The sequence below is a fragment of the Branchiostoma belcheri genome, unplaced genomic scaffold (genome assembly GCF_001625305.1).
Source record: "Branchiostoma belcheri isolate BF01 breed outbred unplaced genomic scaffold, Haploidv18h27 scaffold10, whole genome shotgun sequence".
NCBI lineage: Eukaryota > Metazoa > Chordata > Leptocardii > Amphioxiformes > Branchiostomatidae > Branchiostoma > Branchiostoma belcheri.
Window position 1 is genome coordinate 3,208,261 of NW_017802380.1, and position 21,082 is coordinate 3,229,342.

At 40.7% G+C, this 21,082-nt stretch overlaps 1 protein-coding gene across 9 annotated transcripts in view; it reads right to left on the bottom strand.

The window, feature by feature from the left end:
* Positions 1-174: 174 nt before the first annotated feature.
* The window catches only part of LOC109470192 (SRSF protein kinase 3-like), a 40,114-nt gene continuing 19,206 nt past the window's right edge, over positions 175-21,082 (bottom strand). For 2 of the 9 annotated variants that reach the window (XM_019769034.1, XM_019769074.1), the window contains 18 exons: positions 17,331-17,461; positions 14,791-14,899; positions 14,426-14,455; positions 10,611-10,698; positions 10,038-10,125; positions 9,552-9,658; positions 8,541-8,741; positions 7,123-7,266; positions 6,743-6,841; positions 6,396-6,600; positions 5,886-6,137; positions 4,728-4,892; positions 4,285-4,329; positions 3,260-3,348; positions 2,678-2,785; positions 2,406-2,475; positions 2,087-2,179; positions 175-1,623 (listed from right to left, as the gene is read on the bottom strand). In XM_019769034.1, coding sequence (XP_019624593.1) covers positions 1,439-1,623; positions 2,087-2,179; positions 2,406-2,475; positions 2,678-2,785; positions 3,260-3,348; positions 4,285-4,329; positions 4,728-4,892; positions 5,886-6,137; positions 6,396-6,600; positions 6,743-6,841; positions 7,123-7,266; positions 8,541-8,741; positions 9,552-9,658; positions 10,038-10,125; positions 10,611-10,698; positions 14,426-14,455; positions 14,791-14,899; positions 17,331-17,461 — 2,209 coding nt within the window. In that variant the 3' untranslated portion in view covers positions 175-1,438. Of the gene's footprint in view, positions 1,624-2,086; positions 2,180-2,405; positions 2,476-2,677; positions 2,786-3,259; positions 3,349-4,284; positions 4,330-4,727; positions 4,893-5,885; positions 6,138-6,395; positions 6,601-6,742; positions 6,842-7,122; positions 7,267-8,540; positions 8,742-9,551; positions 9,659-10,037; positions 10,126-10,610; positions 10,699-14,425; positions 14,456-14,790; positions 14,900-17,330; positions 17,462-17,774; positions 17,890-19,740; positions 19,762-20,137; positions 20,370-21,082 lie in introns of those variants that run through there. The other 7 variants (XM_019769025.1, XM_019769017.1, XM_019769079.1 and 4 more) reach the window with 7 other exon arrangements.

Sequence of the window (21,082 nt, forward strand, 5' to 3'; positions counted from 1 at the left end):
TTGAACTAAAGAACAGATTTTTCATTCTGAGGCTCCTGTAACAACCAATAGGTGTTGTCGAAAAGCCTTAAACAGCATTGTGCAAACAATATTTACTTCACAACATTGCTACATGCATAAAGGGCAACAGTGTTCTATCTATGTTTGAAAGAGTTCACACATCACACTTTGGGGTGCAGTATTTTCAGCAGTTTATTTCAAACTCCAGCATTTAAAAGAAATTTCACAGGTACCTCTTTCTCACCAGGACTATACACTGAAAAGTTAACAATACGTTCCTTCATAGTTCATTTAAACCGATTTTACTGCTGCAAACTTTTCTTGGAAACCATGTTTTAACAGTTTGTAACAGCAGGAATTGTTTCAACAGTTTGTAGCAACAGTTGAGAGAAGCAGTGCATTGTAGATTTTAACCATAAACCTTCGCCACATATCCAACACCACCCTTTCCGGAATACATTTTGTACATATCTAAATTCCACTCATTTAATGCAACATTTGACAGCTCTTTCTCGGATACCGGAAAGTTCATGTATGCCCTGGTCTACTCTCCTTACAATTCAGTTCCTGGCTTCAGCGTAACTAGTAATTTCCATCTCAAATTGAATCTGTACAAGTCTGAGATAAGCAATCCAGCTCATTTAGTGTACACAGCACAAGCGGACAGTTGAGACCTCAATGTTTAATGGTATACAATATACGTAGAAGACCTTTTTCTACTATGGACATGGACAGGGCTCAAAATACCACGTGCATATGTGGGTTAGCGTAGGTAAAACTGGAGCTGTACAGGTAGTTAAGATGTGTACCTGGGACCTAACCTGTAACAGTTGGGTGGATTTGGATGCATGTTTGCTGTACTGATTGTTACCAGCCTTGAAGTTCCAAACAAATGGTTCCTTTTAATATTAACAGTTTCTCTTGTGTTTAAGATTTACATTATGGCAAATTGACAACCTTTAAATATTGGACTGCGAGGTACATGTACATGCTTCAGGTTTGTCTGGTGCAGGTAATTTTGAACGTTACATTGCAAAAGTACTTTGAGCCCTGACGGTGAATTATACAATGTCTACAATGAGAGATGAAAAACTCATAGAAAGTCCACATAACAGCTGAATGGAATGCCGTGGATAAGAAACTGAATTCCCCAGGTTACTTTTGCTTATCTAATGTTTTTTTTTCCTATACATTAATTACTCTGTTGCAGATTGCCCATTATTTCCCCCTGAGCAACCCTAATCTACACCCGCGATTCCCTTGATGCCTTCTTTGACTTGTCAACATACAAGCTTTATAACAGCATTTTATTTAAGATTGTGGTTGAATAACTTTACACAGTAATCATGTACCTCTCCCAAACTGAGATACTAAGTACCCCGGTCACAAGCAGGGACGGTGCCCTGGTCACGAGACTGCTGGCCCCGGTGCATGCTGGTCAGGAGCTGAGGAAGGGATGTCTAAGGCACTCGCCGGCGGTGGCACGTCTCTCCTGCTCCAGCTCCAGCATGGGCATGAGGAAGGACGAGAACTCGTCTGCCTCCTTGTGGGGCCACTCGTACTTCTCTCGCAGGACGTCGTACAGGCCCCAGTACTTCAGCTTGTGGATGTGGCGCAGCTCACCTGAGGAGTGCAGAGAACATTAGACACATGTACCTCTGTTTAGCATACTCTCCATGCAGACATTGGTGGGGAAGATTGTGACCTTTCTAATATGCCCCATTTTTTCTCTCTTGCTTACAGAAAAAGCGGGGCATATTATAAAGGTCATAATCTTCCCCACCAATCTCTGCTTGGAGAGTATGTTTAGCCTAATACAGTACTGAAAAAGGACTGTTCTTTTACTATTGTGATCTAAGGAAAAAAAAAACAAAGGACAGACCCCGGTACTTCAATCTAAGGACATGCCGCAGTTCACATGAGAAATTAAAAAAGGGGGAGTTCCAATTCTATACTGATCAACTTTAGCTTCACGAAAAGCTGCTCTTGAAAAATAGATGAAAACTTAACGGATGCTAACTTAACAGCTAGGGAAAGATATTGAGAAACAATCTCATACACAACAGCAAATGTTTAACTTTCTCACCTTTTCTGTTGAAGAATTCTCTGGAGTACTTGCCAGACAGGGCTATATGCTTGGGCATGTAGCCTAGCAGCTCTATGATGTGGGCAATATGGTCTGTACAGGGCAAGAAAATAGTAAAGTTATATGCTATGTCATAGCATGTTACAACATCCTCAACTCAAGTACAAACAAAAACTCAACATAAAGTAGCATATACCTTTTCAGTATGTACAGGGATCTCCTATTTTAGGAGATTTATGGTTCTGTTTTGGGACATGTGATTGGGAAGTGACAAAAACTCATAAAAGTTTAGATGCAGAGTCTTACAGGTGGTACTTACCTTCATCTCGAGAGTAGTCTTCTCCAGAATGAGGTTCGAATAAGTAGTCACCAGTTGCCAGCTCAAATGCCTGAAACAGAAGAACACTACAATTGAGAACCATTGGCAAATGATTGATTATACATGTTGGTTAACAGTTTGTCAAACCTTGTTTTCTCAACACTGCACTAAGAGTAAAAAATTAGAAAGATAGGTATACATGTATAAGATGATTGTTTGAGATAGGCACAGTCTCATGCACAGTAACTTTTGTGTTAAGACATGTTCCTCACCATACAAGCTGTGCTCCAGATGTCGGCTGGTGCACTGTACCCAGACCCCAGGATCACCTCCAGGCTTCTGTACTGTCGAGTCTGGATGTCTTCAGTAAAATGGTGGTCCTAATAGAACAAACACACAGTTACATGGACATGAATACAACAGCACTACTAGGCAGAGTAGTGGTGTTAACAATAATGGCAATTTTGATATGCATCAAGAAACGCTTTTGAGTCAAATCATAAAATCTATGGCCTAAGGGCTAACGTTTTGTAAAATCATTATCTTTTATCTCTTCTCTATTATCCTTACACCATATTTTGACACGTTTCTGTAGTGTTAATCTCACTACACTAGTGTGATTTTCCCCAGGGTTCCTCCTTCTGTCACTAGATGGAATCTTGTTTCTACATGTACAGGTATTGCGGACAAAGATCTTACTACTCTGTTACAGACAAAGTCAGCATGCCTACTATGACTAAAACTAGAAAAAAATCACACCAGGTCTTAAACATGAGTGCTAAATACGTTCTAAGGCTGAGAAGAACCGTATCTACACTTTGTAAAATGCAGTCATTATTCTGAATAAGACTTACCACCCAACAGGCATTTCCCAGGTCAGCAATCTTCACCTTGATGATGTCAGCATTGTCAGGATTAAAGAAGTCTGGATATCCATCAGGTACTGTGGAGGAAACAGAAAATGTCAGCATCTTAAACAACAACTTGCTAAGAAAGCCTGTATCTAGATAACAACATACATGTACAAGGACGTAGAGGGAAGTTCTAGCCTGGGAATAGAGGAGAGGTATTTGTATATGTATGAGGATCAACTTTGTAATGAAAAGTCAATTCAAATCAGATTCATCTGACCCATGCACTGCTGGAGTCAAACCACCACCTACTCACCAAGCATACAGAATTAGCCTGTTTCCAAGTCAAGCATTTAAATTTCCTTTGGCTACTGGATGATCAATGCATAATTGGCTGGCACTGCTGTTACACCTTAATTCTCCCAAATCAATCTCAGCATGTACAGCAGTAAATATAGAAATTGAAAGGGCATTAGGACAAAGCCTCAGTAAAACATCTATGTAGCCAATATGCATGTTATTTAGGAAGAAAATGGCAACACCTAGCTACAGCTAGCAGATGAGAGGTTTTTGCAAAAGGACATTCTGATTCAGTATGTAACTGATCACTGACTGATACTATTCACATACTCAACAAAAAATGAGCATGACTTTTTCTGATCTTGCCCCGAAACCATACTAACATTGTTTCGAAATTAGCTCATATTTGTGATACCAACTGCCTGGTTGAATTTTACTGAATGACCTAAATTCAGAATGGATGAAAATAATGTACAGTAACAGCCACAAATTCAGCACTATGGACAGTAACACTATACCCGTTTTGTCTCTTTTACATGCTGTAGTAGTGAACAATAGGCACAGAGTCAATAATGCCACCGCACAGCTTAAGATAAATGCGATCACAGCTGGGACCTGCATGTTCCTTTATCTCCTTATTAATCACCACAAATGCCCTTGCAATATCTATCAGTCGCAAAGTACGTGTGTGCAATAATGGCGTGGTTAGGAAAAGAAATTTTGTTGACCTGAGTCGGATTTTATGGAGGCCTCACTTGCTTCAGTTGAATGAACTGTCAGTGGCAAAATCAGTAGATTAGACAGGGATACAAAGGATACATGAATATTGTGTGTTCCAAATGGCTCCAAGCAATTCATTGTCAAGGCATTTTCTTCATGGAGACAATTTTTTAATACAAAACTTGACTTCAGTCCAGTTTTCGTTTGAGTAGATAAATTCTTCGTAATTGTACGTGATTGTATCATACCTTTCACCATTAAATAGGTTCAAGAGGGTGCTAAATTAAATCAAAATTGAATACATGAAACTAAAAGAATACAATTTGTAGGTCAATCAAAAAACCATTGGGGCAATACCACTTGTCAAGGTATCAAATTTTAGTTTGGATAATTTTTTCCAGATTGTTACTATAACTACCAAGCTACATGGTATGTTTAAAGTGAGTTGTACCTCTCTTGCCATCAGTAGAAGAGTGTGAGGACTTGTCAGACTTGGAGTCCATGGTGTCAGGTTTCAGTTCTCTGTTGGGCCTCTGGTGCGAGCTGTGAGCGTTGTCCTTAGACTCCAACTCAGGGTCGCTGTCTGGCGAGTTTCTTCTCTCCTTCTCCTGCTCTCCTGTAGTTGAAAAATTATATGGTTAACACATGATGACAGGACAACAAGGAAAGAGTGCTTATAAACAAGGAGACCATAACAGAATTGACTATAACAGAATTGAAGATAACATCCATTCCATATGTCAAACAGAAGACTCCCTCTCGAGGTATACATTGTATGTCTGTAAACAGATTATGATCAACATTTTGCACACAAGTGTTCAACTGGAGACATGGTACACTGAACTGCTATGGAAAGCTGGATACAAATTGAAGCCAAAAAAAGATCACAACAAACGGCATCAACCCAACTCAAAGGGCAAAAATTGGATCAGGAGGAACAATAACCAAATGTTAGTCATGTTTCAAAACTGATCGTTGTTGCAGTGCAGCACTTGCCGGCAAGCTTTGGATTGCCAGCACAATCCGATTTGGGCACACTGTCATAATCTTCCTTCTTTTTCTTCTTCCCTGTGATGAATGAATAGTACACATCAAAACAAAACTCAAATGTTTAGAGAGGATTATCAAGCACAAATCACGGCACAGAACCAAAAGGTCTACTCCAAACGTTAAGAAGACTTGCCGGATCTGGAAGGTCTGCCCTTCTCCTGGTCTGAAGGCTTGACTTCAGCCTCAGGCAGATTATTTTTGGGGTTCCCTTTGTCTTTCTCTTCCCCTTCTGTAAGGATATGATTAAAAATTCTGACAGTTACTCAGAGGAGAGTGTAAAAAAAAAACATTTTTATGTCAGTCTAACTGAAAAAACTAAATCAAGTCAGTTTTCTATTGAGGCAAGAGATACATTTGTGGATACCGTTGAGACTGTTGAGACAAACTACCTACTAGCTTCTACCTTCTTTAGCAGCTGAAAAAAGATGGTGGATGTCACCTGAAAGCTTCTGTGCTTGAAACATTGAGTCGTGTGTATCAGTCCAAATTCCTTTGTTTTACTATCTACTATACTATCAAATGGCATCATATATTTCTGAAAAGAAAGTACAATACTAACCATTGACTTTCTCCACGCCACTCATCTCCCCATTGCACAGGTTCTCCATCTTGATCTCAATGGGTGTGTCTGGAGTGGAGGGTGTGACGGGGGTGTTGGCTGGTACGGACAGCTGCTCTGAGCTGGTCGGGCTCTCCTCTGTCTCAGGGTTGGACGTGCTGGAGGAGATGGGCTCAGAACTCTCCGACGTCTTCATGCTGGCCCTCTCCATGGATAGCGGACCGTCTTCACTGTCTGGGGTTTTTATATTTTCTACAGAAAACAAAAAGAGACAAACAATAATGTAAACTTCTAACTTACTGGGTTTTACTTCTTTTTCCGAGAGAGTGATAATCCCACTTTTGTGTGGGTTTTGTGATGTTAAGAGTAGTTTTCTTTTGGTCTGTAAAGGTGGAGAAATTAGAATGAAATTTGTTGGCCTCTTCAAACAGGCCCTTTCTTTTTTGATTGTAGAAGGGGCAATTGAAATTTAAAAATGCCTATTCTGATATATGTACAGCAGGAACTTACCTGTGTTTTCTGTAGAAGTGGAAGGTGTAGAATTGGTCAGACTGCTGTCGTTGTCCAGTGGTCTCTGTTGTTCCTTGTTTTCTGAGTTGTTCTGTACATTGTCTGCAGGGTTGTTCTGTGGATCCACCCTGCTGTTCTGCAGCTTTTCTGGACTGTTCTGTTTTTCCTCTGCTTTCTCCTGGCCCACTTCCATTTTCTTTGGTTCCTGCAATGATAAAAGAGAAAAGATACAGCCTAATCTCTAACTAGATCTTGGAGTAGCAAGTCATACTGTTTTCTGTCTTGGCAGCATCCCTGGCAGTATTCTAGATTGATTAATATTAATCCATCAACAAGACGACACTGACCTGTTCCATATTGGTTGGTCTGGGGACAGGGTTGTTGTTGACCTGGCATTTTCCTGGGTTCTCCTCCTGAGGGGTGGCAGCTGGGGTGCTGGCATCCCCCTGTGTGGAGTGACGCAAACACAGGTTATTCTAAATAAACATCTTGACCCACATCTTGACCATCCAAAACACCATTTCCTGCATTTTTTTTTTTTTTGGGGGGGGGGGACAAATTTTGCTGGTAGACTAAGCTTAGTTTGATGACATCTCTTTATCTCTACATGCCAATTTTTGTCCATCAAAGATGATGGATTTGGCCAAATTTTTGTCACCCATAAGTGAGATTGTGATGGTAAGACTGAATCCTCAATAACATTTTAGAATAGAAGAGTCCGACAGACCTGCTCCATGTTTTCCTGTCCCTCCTGGTTCTTCTTCATGTCCTCCTCCTCGATCTGCTTCTGCTGCAGCTCCAACAGCTCCATCTGCCGCTTCTGCTTCTTCTTCATCTTCTTCTTCTTGTTCTTGGACATCTTCGTGGGCTGCTGCAGGAGGGACACGTCAGCCAGATCATTGGTAAAACTCACTCACAGGTATGATCTATAAGACTTACCTCAGACTGCTAGTCAGGTTCTTTGGTATTCTATGTGTAAGTATGAATTATAGTACAATGCTGAACTTTATTCCAACACAAGGGTATACAAGGATCAAATTTTTGACAACCACTGTCACATTTATCAGGATAACTAATCCTGTACTTACTGAATGAGTATCTGTGGCAACTTTTAAACTGAGGTTACAGATAACTGGCAAAAGCATTCAACATGAACAGAAACAACATAATATAATGTATTACTCCAAAATAATACGGTACTAAACGGTAGTAAAACCAACTCCCAAGCACAGGGAACAACTGTGTGGTCAGTGAGGCTAAAACTGTGCTGTAGGAAAAGTGATAACCAGCATCTGATGAATGAACAGAATGTTGAATATGACAAGGTAAACAATATCAGCAACACAATTATGGATCGAAAAGACTGCTGCATAACTGTCTGACAAAACAGAAACAAGCTTAAGGGGGACACTGTGTGTGGAGCATCAGGAGGGAGCATCTGATCATCACTGGGACACCAACACAACTGACTCAGGTAGACCAGCCCTCACTTACTTGTGCTTGGAGGTTCTAGGAAGGGACACAGGAATATAAAATGAGGACATGGGAAAGCTAAGCTGGACTGAAAGTCATGGGGAGCCATGGTGGTAGTGCAAATCTGCAAACCTGCACTTCAAACATTAGCCTGACAAGCTATTGGTTGTGGCCATTTGGCATTGGGCAGCAGGTAGAAGGTTAAGTAGGTATTTCAATGGCTGATATTCTTTTCCAAGTGTTTTCCTGCACCTTGCTGAAGAACTTTCGATACCTCTTGACTCAACAGGTTTTGACACTGTAGGATAGGATTATTATCAAGAACCTATTTTCAAGTTGAGGTGGATGGATTGACTTGACTTGGTAAAGTAGCTTTGTAAAGGGCACAGACTAAGGCAGCAGGGAGTAGGTACTTAGCTAACGCACTCTTTTGCGGCTCGCCTCCTGGCGTCTGGTAACGGCATCATCAATTTGCTCTTACGCTCTGATGCCTTCCCTAGAAGTCAGTTCTGGCGTTGATACTGCCAGTTGGTATGCAGACCTTAAATAGGCCCTGTTTCTTTTATTCTAGACATTGTATTTTTAAATTTATGTATTTTGTGTTGTCTATGTTGTCTATGGGCTTTGCCTGATTCAAACAATAAATGAATAAACTTAACCAGGAGCACCGACCTCTTTGTTCCTGCTCTCTATGATTGAGATGGTGCTGACAGCGGATCCGGAGGGCATGGCGCCGACCTGTTGCCAGTGTGTGGCCTCCGCAGCCAGCTTCCTCACAAACGCCTCGTCCACACACAGCAGGATGTTCTCTGGCTTGATGTCCGTGTGGATGATTTTGCACTTCGTGTGGAGGTACTCCAGCCCTTGGAGGGTCTGCAGAGGGGCAGAGGTGTTTCATTAGTCTAAGATCATTTTACTACAACTACTAAGTTATAAATCTAATACCAGGTTAGAAAAGAACAAGAAATAATTATGCCTTCAAATACTAGAGGAACCAAGGACTGAGGTGTGTTTTTTTTTTCCTAGAACCATCGTAGAGTGAAACTTGTTGCCAACAACAACAGTTGGGGCATCATCACTACATGTATAGGTAGCTTCAACACCTCCCATGTGCAAAGTTTGGGTGTAACAGGTTATTCAGCTGTAGCAAACTACTGAGCCGCGTGCTTGGAACCGGTTGGTTATGCTGACGGGCGGCTATACAGATACATATTCCGATTCTTTCTGTCCTGGACATTATAAGCAAAGTACAAGACAGAAGTCAAAAGCCTGGCATCTATCTCTATTTCCTCTCAGTGGTGGCCATATTCAGGACCCATTACGCCATATCCTATCTTTGCAATGCCCGGCACTTGGACAGGGATCAAGGAGCTAAATATGATGGATATCAAGCTAACGAGTGTCAGCTCAAGATTCCACACTAATTAATAATTATGGTATCTGACAGCAACATGCTGAAGTACATGGCTTACAGTTAATCTAATGATCCCAATTCTTTAAGTAATGTTAGTAGTTTTGGCTATAGTCTAACGGATGTACAAATATTTAAAGTTGCAGAATTAAAACAAAAGACCATGAGATTTAGTGAGAATATCTTCAGGACAGTTTAGTAGGTAAATCGTTAACAAAGCACAATCACACAACCAGAAGAAAATTTGATCACCATCACAAAATACTCCTTACCTGTCTGATTATACACTTAACAATTGGAAGGGGGAGTCCTTGGTAGTTACTCTTAATAATCATCTTCAGCAGATGGCAACCAAGAACCTCGAATACCATACATACATCTGAAGTGCAGGAGTCAAGAACATATCCAGTGATACAAGATTCTTCTTATATATAGAGACAGCTTCTTACATAATGTGATCTTGCAATGAGGTAAAATTTCAAGCCCCAGGGCAGTCATTCTGAAATTCTGTGGCCAATTGCCCACAAAATTTATTTTTGGTGAGCATCTGTGGTATGCTTTGTATACGAGAGCCAAGTAACAGTAGTTCAAGGTTGGAACGATTGATAAAGGGTCTGATTACAGACACCTTTAACTCCACTTATGTCATAGGCTAATAGGAAAGTCTATCTAATTCACTGGTTATGACAATGTGACATATGGTGTGCTGCCATACTGTCATGTATACACGAATGTCAAGTACATGTTAAAAAGGATACGTGTTCCATTGACACCAGAAATCTTGAAGTCGTCTACCATTTGAACCACCTTCTCTCTCATGGGGTCTATTTCATCACTCTCTCTTACCTGTCAATGGAAGAGGAAAGATATGTCAGTCATAAAACTACTCAAGTAATAACTATTAACATTGCTATGATCTCTTCCTAATTAGACATGTACATAATATATGTAGTTCCCATATAAAATATTCAGTCAATGCCGGTACTCTGGTGCCACAGAAATATTCATGAATATTTGTCAAATTATTAAAAAAATGTCTTAAAATTTAATCTTTAAGGGAATTTTCACATGTACATTGATGTATCTTCCAACAATAGTTGTACTCAATCTGCATTTTTGTACATACAATTTATATGAATGATTCACATTGTGCAAAGGCATGTCAAATGTGGTTCATAGCATTTGAGCACATTCTTATATTATGAATAAAATATGAATGTTTACACAACATAAATAATCTTATTTATCACTTAAGATCAACATGAATAAAAACATGGTTCAGACCATGTTCAAACACTAAGTCTTAAAAATACACATGCGCATTTACGTACACATTTGAGCAGCTTGATCTCATCCAGGGCCGTTTCAGTGTAGTGGGCAGCACTCTTCACTACTTTCAATGCAACAAACCTACGGCCCCTGCACGGATACAGATAAAACATGTTACACACATGTGCAAGACACTGCATTCTTCCATACAATTGTTACAATGCATCGACTATATGCACTGAAACTGTTGACTGTAATTAGTTGTAATGTAAAGTCTATGTGCAAGCTTTGTACCATCGTAAATAATCAAACTGCTCAGGGACGATGTCTGGGATTGTTGCCGGCTTCATTTTTCCAGGGTCATAAAATATCAGTCAAATGGCTGATGCAACAGTACACCATGATGCAATTTTTCACAGCCATGGTTTTATTAGAGGCAGTGTACAGTCATTGCTATATAGATTAGAATAGAATCTTGGCAACAATCCCTGATATCATCAAACAAGTGGTATGTAACTTGTTGTAAGAAAAAGCTTTGGATGTGAAAGTCGATGAGGTGATTATAAAACAATGTTAATACAACTGGAAAGAGTTTGAAGACTTGAAATGAATGAATCTGGAATAAGAAATTACAGGTGAAATTGGTTGTGGATTAGATTATGAACATCGTTAGGAAGAACATGAATTACAGATGAATATTAAAGGGGAGGTCCAATACTTTCAGTTTTGGGGCCTTTCTACCCAAAATCCTATTTGTAAATGGTGATTTACTGGTTTCTGCCAACCCCGCACATATTTGCCGTGATATCTGACCCGCTCGATGTTTCGCGGCTAGCGCCAGATTGTCCGCTAGGCGGCGCTGCGACTGGATCTGTGACGTAAAAGGTTTCATTCTGCTACTAGCGTAAACAACAATGGCGGGCGTGCAACCCTTCCGTTTTTAGCCACAGACGGACAGTAGTGGTGACTCTGACCCCGATCCAGGCGATGAGAACGTTTGGGATGGAGGTGATGTGGAGACAGAGGGTTGGAGAACCGGGATTGGTGCCGGTGTGGAAACGAAGACAATAGAAACTGCCTGGAAATGCCCTCTGTACGGGAGAGTGTTTGTTGTCACGACCTGCCAGAGCTGACAGACACTGAAAAGAACGTCGGTACAGACCACCCATGCATTAGAAACCACCCTGACTTCGATGTGATTCTGCACCCGGCAAACCTCCGAACGTTGCTGATTTTTCGGTGGGATCTGATCCGGCAGGGCGTGCAGGAGCCTGTATCTAACAGGTCGGTACCGCGAATACCGCAGTTTGTTTACATTGCAACTTACTCGACCCTTTGACGGATTTATTCATATCGACCGCCCATACGCCCAACAGAAAGGAATTACGTCTATTGAGACTGACGTTCGCGTGAAGCATCCAGGCTCGAAATGGTCTGAACACACCCGCCAGTGGAAGCTCTTCTTGTGTACTAACTCTGTTCCAATGAAACCTTTTACGTCACAGATCCAGTCGCAGCGCCGCCTAGCGGACAATCTGGCGCTAGCCGCGAAACATCGAGCATGTCAGATATCACGGCAAATATGTGCGGGGTTGGCAGAAACCAATAAATCACCATTTACAAATAGGATTTTGGGTAGAAAGGCCCCAAAACTGAAAGTATTGGACCTCCCCTTTAACAACATATAACAATGACTGGATAACTGTTCATATTAGAAATTGAATGGCGAGACATCTGTGTGTGGAAAGAGAATTAAAGAATGAGAAATTTCCTGGGATAGAAGTACAGAATGTGGAATGTTATGTAAAAGAGGCAGACAATAACATGTGCATGTATTACTAGACTAAGTACATCTGCCCTGGCCAAAGCTCTGTGGGCTATACAGTGAGTGCTGGTAATGTATTACACTAAAAACAAACACAAAAGTACTACATTAGAAAAAGGTTGACCAAAATAATAACATGATACACAATGTGATACTTCATGTAATCACTAACTAGTGGTGCTTAGAGGCAGTCCCAATTTCAATGTTAAATGCAACACTGGCAAATATGAATGTTGGGTATTGTAGAAATCAATTGAACAGGTGCTGAAGTCACTTCAAAGCAGGGCTTTAGCCAGCGCCCGTATTACCGTCAATTGACGGTAATTTGTCCCGTCTGACGGTAAAAATTTTAGTCCTTACCGTCAACATTGACGGTCAAAAATCGTGGGTAAAGACATGGAAAAAATCTAGCGAATTTGAATGAGCCACGGCGCGGCGTCTTTTCCAAACGCACGGCGGCGGGAAACCTGATTTCAAGGACCGTGCCGACGTTTGTTGACTTGGCTCTATTGTTCAATGTTACTGTCTGTTAAAACAACATGTGCTAACGGCCACATAAGAATAAAATAAAACAATGGCTTGACTCAGACACACGCTGCTAACTGTACATGACAATACGATAAATAAACATGTGACAACGAACAAAGAAATATCAAACGTTTTTGAATAATATACTGTACTTGAATAATCATACTATCGCAAGCAAACGGAGATTGATCCACACAATGTGGCCTTATTTAATCTAAAACTTCGTCAGACCTCCTTCGCGCGAAGACTTGAGCGGCAGCATAAAGATTTCTGGAGGATCGCTGACACGCGAGTTTTTGCCGGCCACGTAACTCCCTCCGCGGCAAAATACCCTATGCCGTAGCGAAATCACGTCTCAGCGCTTCCCCAAGTCAACTTCATGGCCGCTAAAGTCCTCAAAGGAGCTGTAACTTCCTCATTTCGGTTGAGAAGCGAAGCTGACAAGTAAAATCATGTACATGTCGGCCATTTTGTTTGCTACCCGAAGTCTTCCGAACGCTCTAAATAAGGAAATCGTCGGAGATCTGAGCCACATCGCCCGCTGTCGGTCAGCGCTCGGGGCCGGCTCGGTGGAAATCGGAGGCTGTGACGTCATGAGTAGGTTCATTTGCATGGCCGCGGCTTGAATCGCGGCGGGATTTGAGCGGATCAAAACAAAGGGCATAGCGGATTGTTCATTGCGTGTTGTCTCCTTGTGAGAACTGTAGTTTTTTTTTTCATTCTGCAAAATTGCAGATTGTGTAGTTTTTTTTTTTTTATTCTGCAATCTTGACGGGTATTTAGAACACCGAATGCATTAAGTGTGCGGGAGGGCGTGATGTCGATCACCGGATCGTGAAAGACATTCTTTAAAAGTAATCATTGACGGAATTTTTTTTTCGCGTTGACGGTATTTTTTTTTTCGCGAATTGGGTTGACCTGGGGTTGACGGTAAAAAATTTCGAGCTGGCTAAAGCCCTGCTTCAAAGAGTGTTTCCAGATAGGGGTAAAAGGACACTGGGAGGGCAAAGACTTAAGTTAAGGCACAATCGAAAAGTTAAATCAATACTGTTGTGTGAGAACTCTTGTAAGATAAGAAATTCAATGTAAGAAAAGATTACTCAAAGCCTATTAATAAGAATGTCAAAAAATTCTTGTGAACACAGTGTTTTGTGCAGCTACAGTCTTTGCCCTTTGCAAAAATCAACTGGTGGAAAAATCAATCTTTGAAAAGGTTCTCAAGGCAGATAATAGCAAAGCACTTAGATTTGAAATGTGTGTGATTGTCCAATTTCAACTTTAAGACGTAGCACTACATAACATTAAAACAAGAATTTCAAAATGAATTTTGAAGGAACTCGGTTCAAACTAGCAATAATCACTATTAAAGAAGAACATTCAGTTTTGATCACTTAAATCTAATCAAATCCAGCTTAAACATTGAACATATTTTATCTTTTGTAATGTCTACTTTGTTGTATGATTTGCCTTGCAGCAGGACCAAAGCGAGGACTGAACAAAGTGGTAACTGATGAGTGGACGGACCTGGCACTTGGGTCTGATGACTGTTGGGGTCTGCGCATAAGTGACAAAAAGGAGCGGTCATGAGGTGGCAAAGCATGGGACAACTCAGCTGGCATATGCAGTGGTTCTCCAACTCAAGGATTAAACTTTCAGACATTCTAGTTCTACAGCAGCTACAACTACTAGTGATGCTCTTACTTTGCAGGGTCTACTGATATTCTGAAGATAAACATGCAAAATTATAACACCATAATGTAAATAAAGTTGCAAGCATTTCTAAATAAAAAATATCATGATCAAAAAATTACTATATGTTCAACAGCATCTTACACAATCATACTAACAAAACTGTTAATGTTTAATTGATAGCCTGTGAGCTGACTTACTTGAGGTCCCAGGCTAGCCAGACAGTGGAGAAATGTCCCCAGCCCAGCTTGCGCACCACATGGTAGCGGCTGTTGAACAGGTCCCCAATCTTCACCGGGTGGTAACCACCTGTGTGCATGGGACGTACAAATGTGTAATTGTCAGTGCCAGGGTTGATACACAACTTTCCTTCCTCAACAAATTGATTCTAAAATACATTCATTGTCAGCTGGCATGGATACACACTGGGCAGATTCAAATGTGCAGGGAATAATTTGTCAGTATTTTCGACATGCCTTTTCCTGAGACTTTTATCCTGAGGTCAAGCCTTATTTGCCCAGGTTATACGTCACAGACAGAAGATTAACTTTTAGCCCCCGAGGCACCCTCCCGCAGTTTGGAAAGTTTCTCCTCCATTTCTCTTGCGCATCATTACAGATGCCACGGGCTACATCAATAGCACAGTCATACCGGCACCCCTGGGAAGGTGGGTGAGATGCTTGGATGGATCACCATTATATTTTCTATAACCTGACTCAGACTGTGACTTCAGATGGCGAGACGTGACAGTCAATGCCTTCACGCGACACCAGCAGCATCATAATTTCAGTTTACTAGTACCCTCTCCGCTTTTATCAATTTGGCTCGCTGTGAGGATCACAATCAAATTTTCTGACAATTACCCCAAGTCATGCTGATTGCACATTAAATTGTTTGCTTCTAGGGTACATCTTTTGTTTCATTGCTAATAATATTCTGCTTGCAATTACGTAGCTTGCATGAAGGGTGCTGAAGAAAAGGGCACTGTAATTATGTGCACAAGCCTAGCCATTAGTATGTCGTTATTCAGTCTCTATATACATTGTACCATAAAAGACAGTCTGAGTGTTTTATACATGTATATGTATTCCATATGGGATGGAATATATAGAAATTTATTAGTCAATGCTTCTAGCTACACGAACACTGTGTAAAAATCATGTCCAGTCTGCATTGTTCATAATGGCAAATCATACATAAGAATATATAAAACATATAAAAACATATATTTACCAAAATATTGTTTCATACTCAGGCATTTACACATTAGCACAGTTTTAATAGGGTGCAAACAGGTGGTATATCCATAGTGACAGTTGACAAATTAAACACCTAACGAACTCCGTTTCCATCACCGAAGACTATTATCTCTAAATGGGTTTCAGAAAGATACGGCGATGATATATGACAGCCCAGAAAATATCTGATGTATTATCCATAATGGAAACTGCTCTTATAATCATATGCAATATTCTGATTCATACGAAGTAGCTGCAAACCCCTAGATTAACAAAAAGAGCAATCAGGAGAATGCAGTCTCAACACTCAATAGATTACATGTTTTGCGGAATGGAACAAATACTCACTGAATGAATGAATGAGTGAGTGAGTGAGTGAGTGAGTGAGTGAGTGAGTGAGTGAGTGAGTGAGTGAGTGAGTGAGTGAGTGAGTGAGTGAGTGAGTGAGTGAGGAAATACAGACCTTTCAGGCCTTCATCTCATATTTTGCCATCTTCATTTAAAAAGATCCCCTTTGAAGTTTCATAATCTGAGCCCTGATGCTTGCCTCCCACCCCACTCAAAGGATAAGGTAGAGTAAATGGCTTAACGTATGGCATACATTTATCACAGGATAGAACATCCATTTCTCAACACACCTGTCTCTAGCCTGTCTCACCAGAGCTATTTCGACCCACATACATCACACTTGATTATGAGTAAAGATGGCCAGTTTTTCAGTCCAGGTCCAGACACTAGTTTCCTGACTGTCAACGTTAGAAAGCCTTAACGATGATAACTTTCAAGAACGTAATTAGCAAACCAGACAGACGAACGGCACCAAAACATGATCAAATTGCTTCCCTGGAATATAAATTACCGCTGGCCAAAAATCCTGCTGATCAATCCTGTATCCATTATCGAAATTGAGTACTGCCATTAATTCAATGTTTTTCTTGTCCAGACCTGGGTTAGTTGCATTAGAGAGGTACCATCTATATTCTGTAGGCAACATGCTGCCAACTGTGCAGACTATCACTATTCAATATCATCTCTCTGTGGAACTCAGCCAGAGTAAAGGATGTTGTGCAGTTCGCATTATATTTTGAAGCCTTCAAAAATAATGACTTTTGATTGATCTGTTTAAGTGATTATTGTAAGTTAATTTGCAATTTTCATTCCTAATATATTTGCACAAGTAATTCTAATATATCGATACAAGTTTTTTATTAAAATATTACCCGATAACCTTTGTTATTTTTAAACATGGGGGTGTACTTATAATATGTATTTTGTTAATGTATTTTAAAATTTAAGTAAATATGATGCTCTGTGTTTTTTGGTGTGATTTTGTATGTGACTTTATTGTATTACATGTTAAGGACCACAGGAAAAGTAGCTGAAAGAAATGTCAACTTGCAGTTCCTAATAAACTCAAACAACATACATGTTTAGAGGTTATAACAAATGCAGCTGAGGCAAGTGTCATGGCTGCCTCATAATCTCCCCTTATTATGACTGACCTTTACAGTAGTCTTGAGGGTCTTCCTGTTCGTCCTCGTCTGACCCTAACACCTCCTCATCCTCGTCATGGTCGTCTGCGTAATGCTCCTCGTGACTGCTGGGAGGGGTGGTCGTCGAGTCTGTCTCTGGCCTGAAACACCAACAACAACACACCAAAGTCAGCACGTGCACCAAGCAGGGGAGTACCGGCATCCTCGCTGGACACCTTTAACAAAGTTTCAACATTACGCAGAGAGTTGGATGTGCGAGGGTTAGGTGTAAGAAGTCGTTCGATGTAACGTAACCAGCTGCCACCGCTTGCCTGTAAAGTTACGCCAACAGCCGCTATACCGGCTATACAATGCAGATTATACAGATATAGAAATGTATCAGTCATGCACTGAACCCGTGGATATAAGGCCACATCGTTAGAACAATTAGCCTTCCAAACAGTCACGTCTTACCATAGGGGTTTGGGCCAAACTATGGGCAATGCAGGAAAACGTATCTTTGCTGCCTTGAGCAGGTTGAAGGACTTTTTCGCAGAGTAAGGCTGTTGCTTCTTCATGTTTTGTTGTTTTCCAGGCAACTGGTTTATGGACTACTATGGCCTCGGGCTACATTCTTGTACAAAGGGTTGGGTCAGCTGACCTGTCTATTGTCCATGTAGGATGATATATCGGGACATCTTTTCATTTCATTGTAAACATTAATGGGCACATTACTATACATACAATAGGACATTGCAGGTTCAGGTATTAGGCAGTAGTAAGATGAATATACTTGAATATACAGTGTACATAACTGAAACCTACAAGTTGTGAGCTACATGTAAGTTAAAACTGTAACAGTTGGTAAAGTGAGTTTCTAGAAAAATGCACATCTGCAGGTCTGGAAATGTACATGTACATGTGTATTTATGTCTGGATCAAACTTACATACAAAATGTACTCATTAACATTTAACATAAAAATATGCTGACAAAGCTGATATATCTTTATGCAGGGACAATGGTGATTCAAAAGTGTACCAGGTCACCAGGTCCTATTATACTCCTATACTATAGTTTTACACAAAATTGTATGATCATACATGGTGTTATTGCCAGTATTGCTGTATCAAACCTTATGTCTTGTATCACTATAGAACCTACACCTCTGGACAGTAGTGTGTCTGCAGTTACCCAGACATCTTTTACAACAGATGAGCATCATGAGACAGTGCCACATCCATCATGTATTGTCCACCTTAACATGGAAGGTCTGTTTCTTCTCCAACTGACATTATCTGTAACTGTTTCTAGGGTCACCAACGCCTGTAGACTGACAGGGTCTTTGTGTGTATGTCTATGTGCCCATGCAACAACCTGGTACAAAAATGTAGTTGACAACTTCTTTTAAAACTATATACAGGAATAGAAGCAAAACATGTACAGCTGACCCAGAATTCAACCAAGTTCCATGTAATATATAGAGCAGAACCATGCTTGATACACATCCTAATTGCAGCAACCAATTAAGCTTAATTAGAGAGGCCATAAAACTTGATCTAGCGAGGCAGGTACTTTGGGGATATGACAATAATGCCAGGTGCATTGCAGTTGTGCAAACTACAATGAGGGTTTGACCATGTGGATCGATTGAGACCATTTATTTCTGCTAGCAACCACTGTATGCCTGCATGAGATCCGGTGGCATGTCTTTTGGTTTGTGCACTACTTAAAATAACATAGGTCAACTTAAGGCTCCATAGTTACATTGTACATTATGGCAATTGCAATCAACACTGCGATGGAAAGGTAGTAAACATGCACAAGGAAAATTGCAAGTTGGCCATGAAAATTTAAGAACTGCATAAAATGACATGTGCATAGAAACTTTGCAATTCAGTCAAATGTTCCACTATGTACATGTACTTCAACATATAACTTCAGCTATATATATGTATTTGTTTAGCCCAAATAAATGATCAATACAAAACCTAAGACAGTAATGGATCATAACATTGTAATTCTTATAAAACCTAAAGCAATTACTGCATTAGTCAAGATCTAATTGATCATAAATCAACAGTTTACTAAATTAGTACTGACTAATCTTCAATTCTGAACAGTGTGATGACTGAAGTAACAGAGCAAGCCATGCTAGTTAACTGTAGCTATGTCACTATATGTGAAGCTCGCTTGTGTTACAAACAGGATATGGAAACATTTGTAAGTTAAGCATAAACTAGGCCCCAGGGAAAACCATTGCTCCACACTTATTAAGGCCTCAGGCCTGCTAGGCCTGAGTATCGAGCCAAACAAACCACAATATATCCAATTTCAAACCAATACTGATACATCCTATTTCTATACAACACCAGCCACACAAAAGATCTGGATAATCATTCCACAGTGTCAACATATCGGAGAACAAGGGGGAAACAAACCCCATTCAGGCAGCGTCTGGAACAGTCGTAACGGACATGAACCCGGCCGCCCTAGCACCTAGCCAACCTAGGAATCCTCAAAAGGAGTCGCTAACAAATCACTAATTGTACCCAGGCAAAGTAAATAGTGGACGGACCCCTGGCAAATAAATGATGTAACTGTCAATCTACAATCCCCACCAGTCTCCGGATTCATTTCCTAAATTGACAATCCGAATTCCTTCTATTCTCCAAACAGAATTCCATGCACACACGGGTATAGCTATAGGGAAAATTGGTTTACGATGAAAAAAGGACTGTGCTTACATGGTACGCTATACAGGAACAAAGAGCAGAAGGGATGAGGTAATCTCTGAGCCTTGCCATAGGAAACACTACACCTTGTCACAGTACCTACCACACATTGCAGAGTTCTTGAGTACAACTGTCCAGATTGTTCTGGGGTTCAGTTGAAGTACCGGTACATGTTGTAGGGTTTGTCATTGTTCTACCCGGGGACGCGGGGACACATTGCACCACCATAGCACACGAGGACGACAGGAACACACGAGGGGAAACCTCCACCCGACACCGTCAGCTAACTCCCACCACCACGTTCCATTCCTCTGATGTGTTGTAACGGCCCAAGTTTACGTGGCATGGTGGCGGCGACCAGTGCAAACAACAATATTTACCCTAGCAAACAATTGCCTACACCTTTGGCCAATGGCTTCCAGGCAGCCACTCAGCTGAACACACTCGATTGCAGAGGCACTTAACCTCTACATAAAAATTTGGCGACAAGTTTCAAGTATCCAGCAGCCGCATACTTCAGCACCCAACATTTTTAGTGTGCAGTTATCTCAACATATTTGGTAAGATTGACCATTATTTATGGTTAAATGCTGCCTTGCAAGTTTTAAAGCATATCAAGAGAAAAAGCCATGTCTGGCACATTGCGCTTATTTCATGTATAGCACATACAGGTTGGGTAATGATGGGCTTAGCTGTGAATTAGTTGACTAAATTGGCTGGTTGACTGGGAGTGTCAGTCTTAAAATACCTGACAAATATTGCTGGTTGTGAGAGGGGAATGAAACCTATATAATATCTCCAACAATATGGAAAATATTTTGCCAATATACATGTAATAAAATCAAATATACTGGTAACATGCTGCCTGCTGATATTCTGATAATATACTGGTACCATGACTGGTATCCTGATGACAGTGAAATTGTATAATATTTTCTACTTACATGGACTATCACTGAAATACAGAAAACCAATTTACCATTCTGGACCCCCTGGGCAAGAATGGGACAATCCATTCAAGCAGGTTGCAACCTAAAGCTGAGATGAC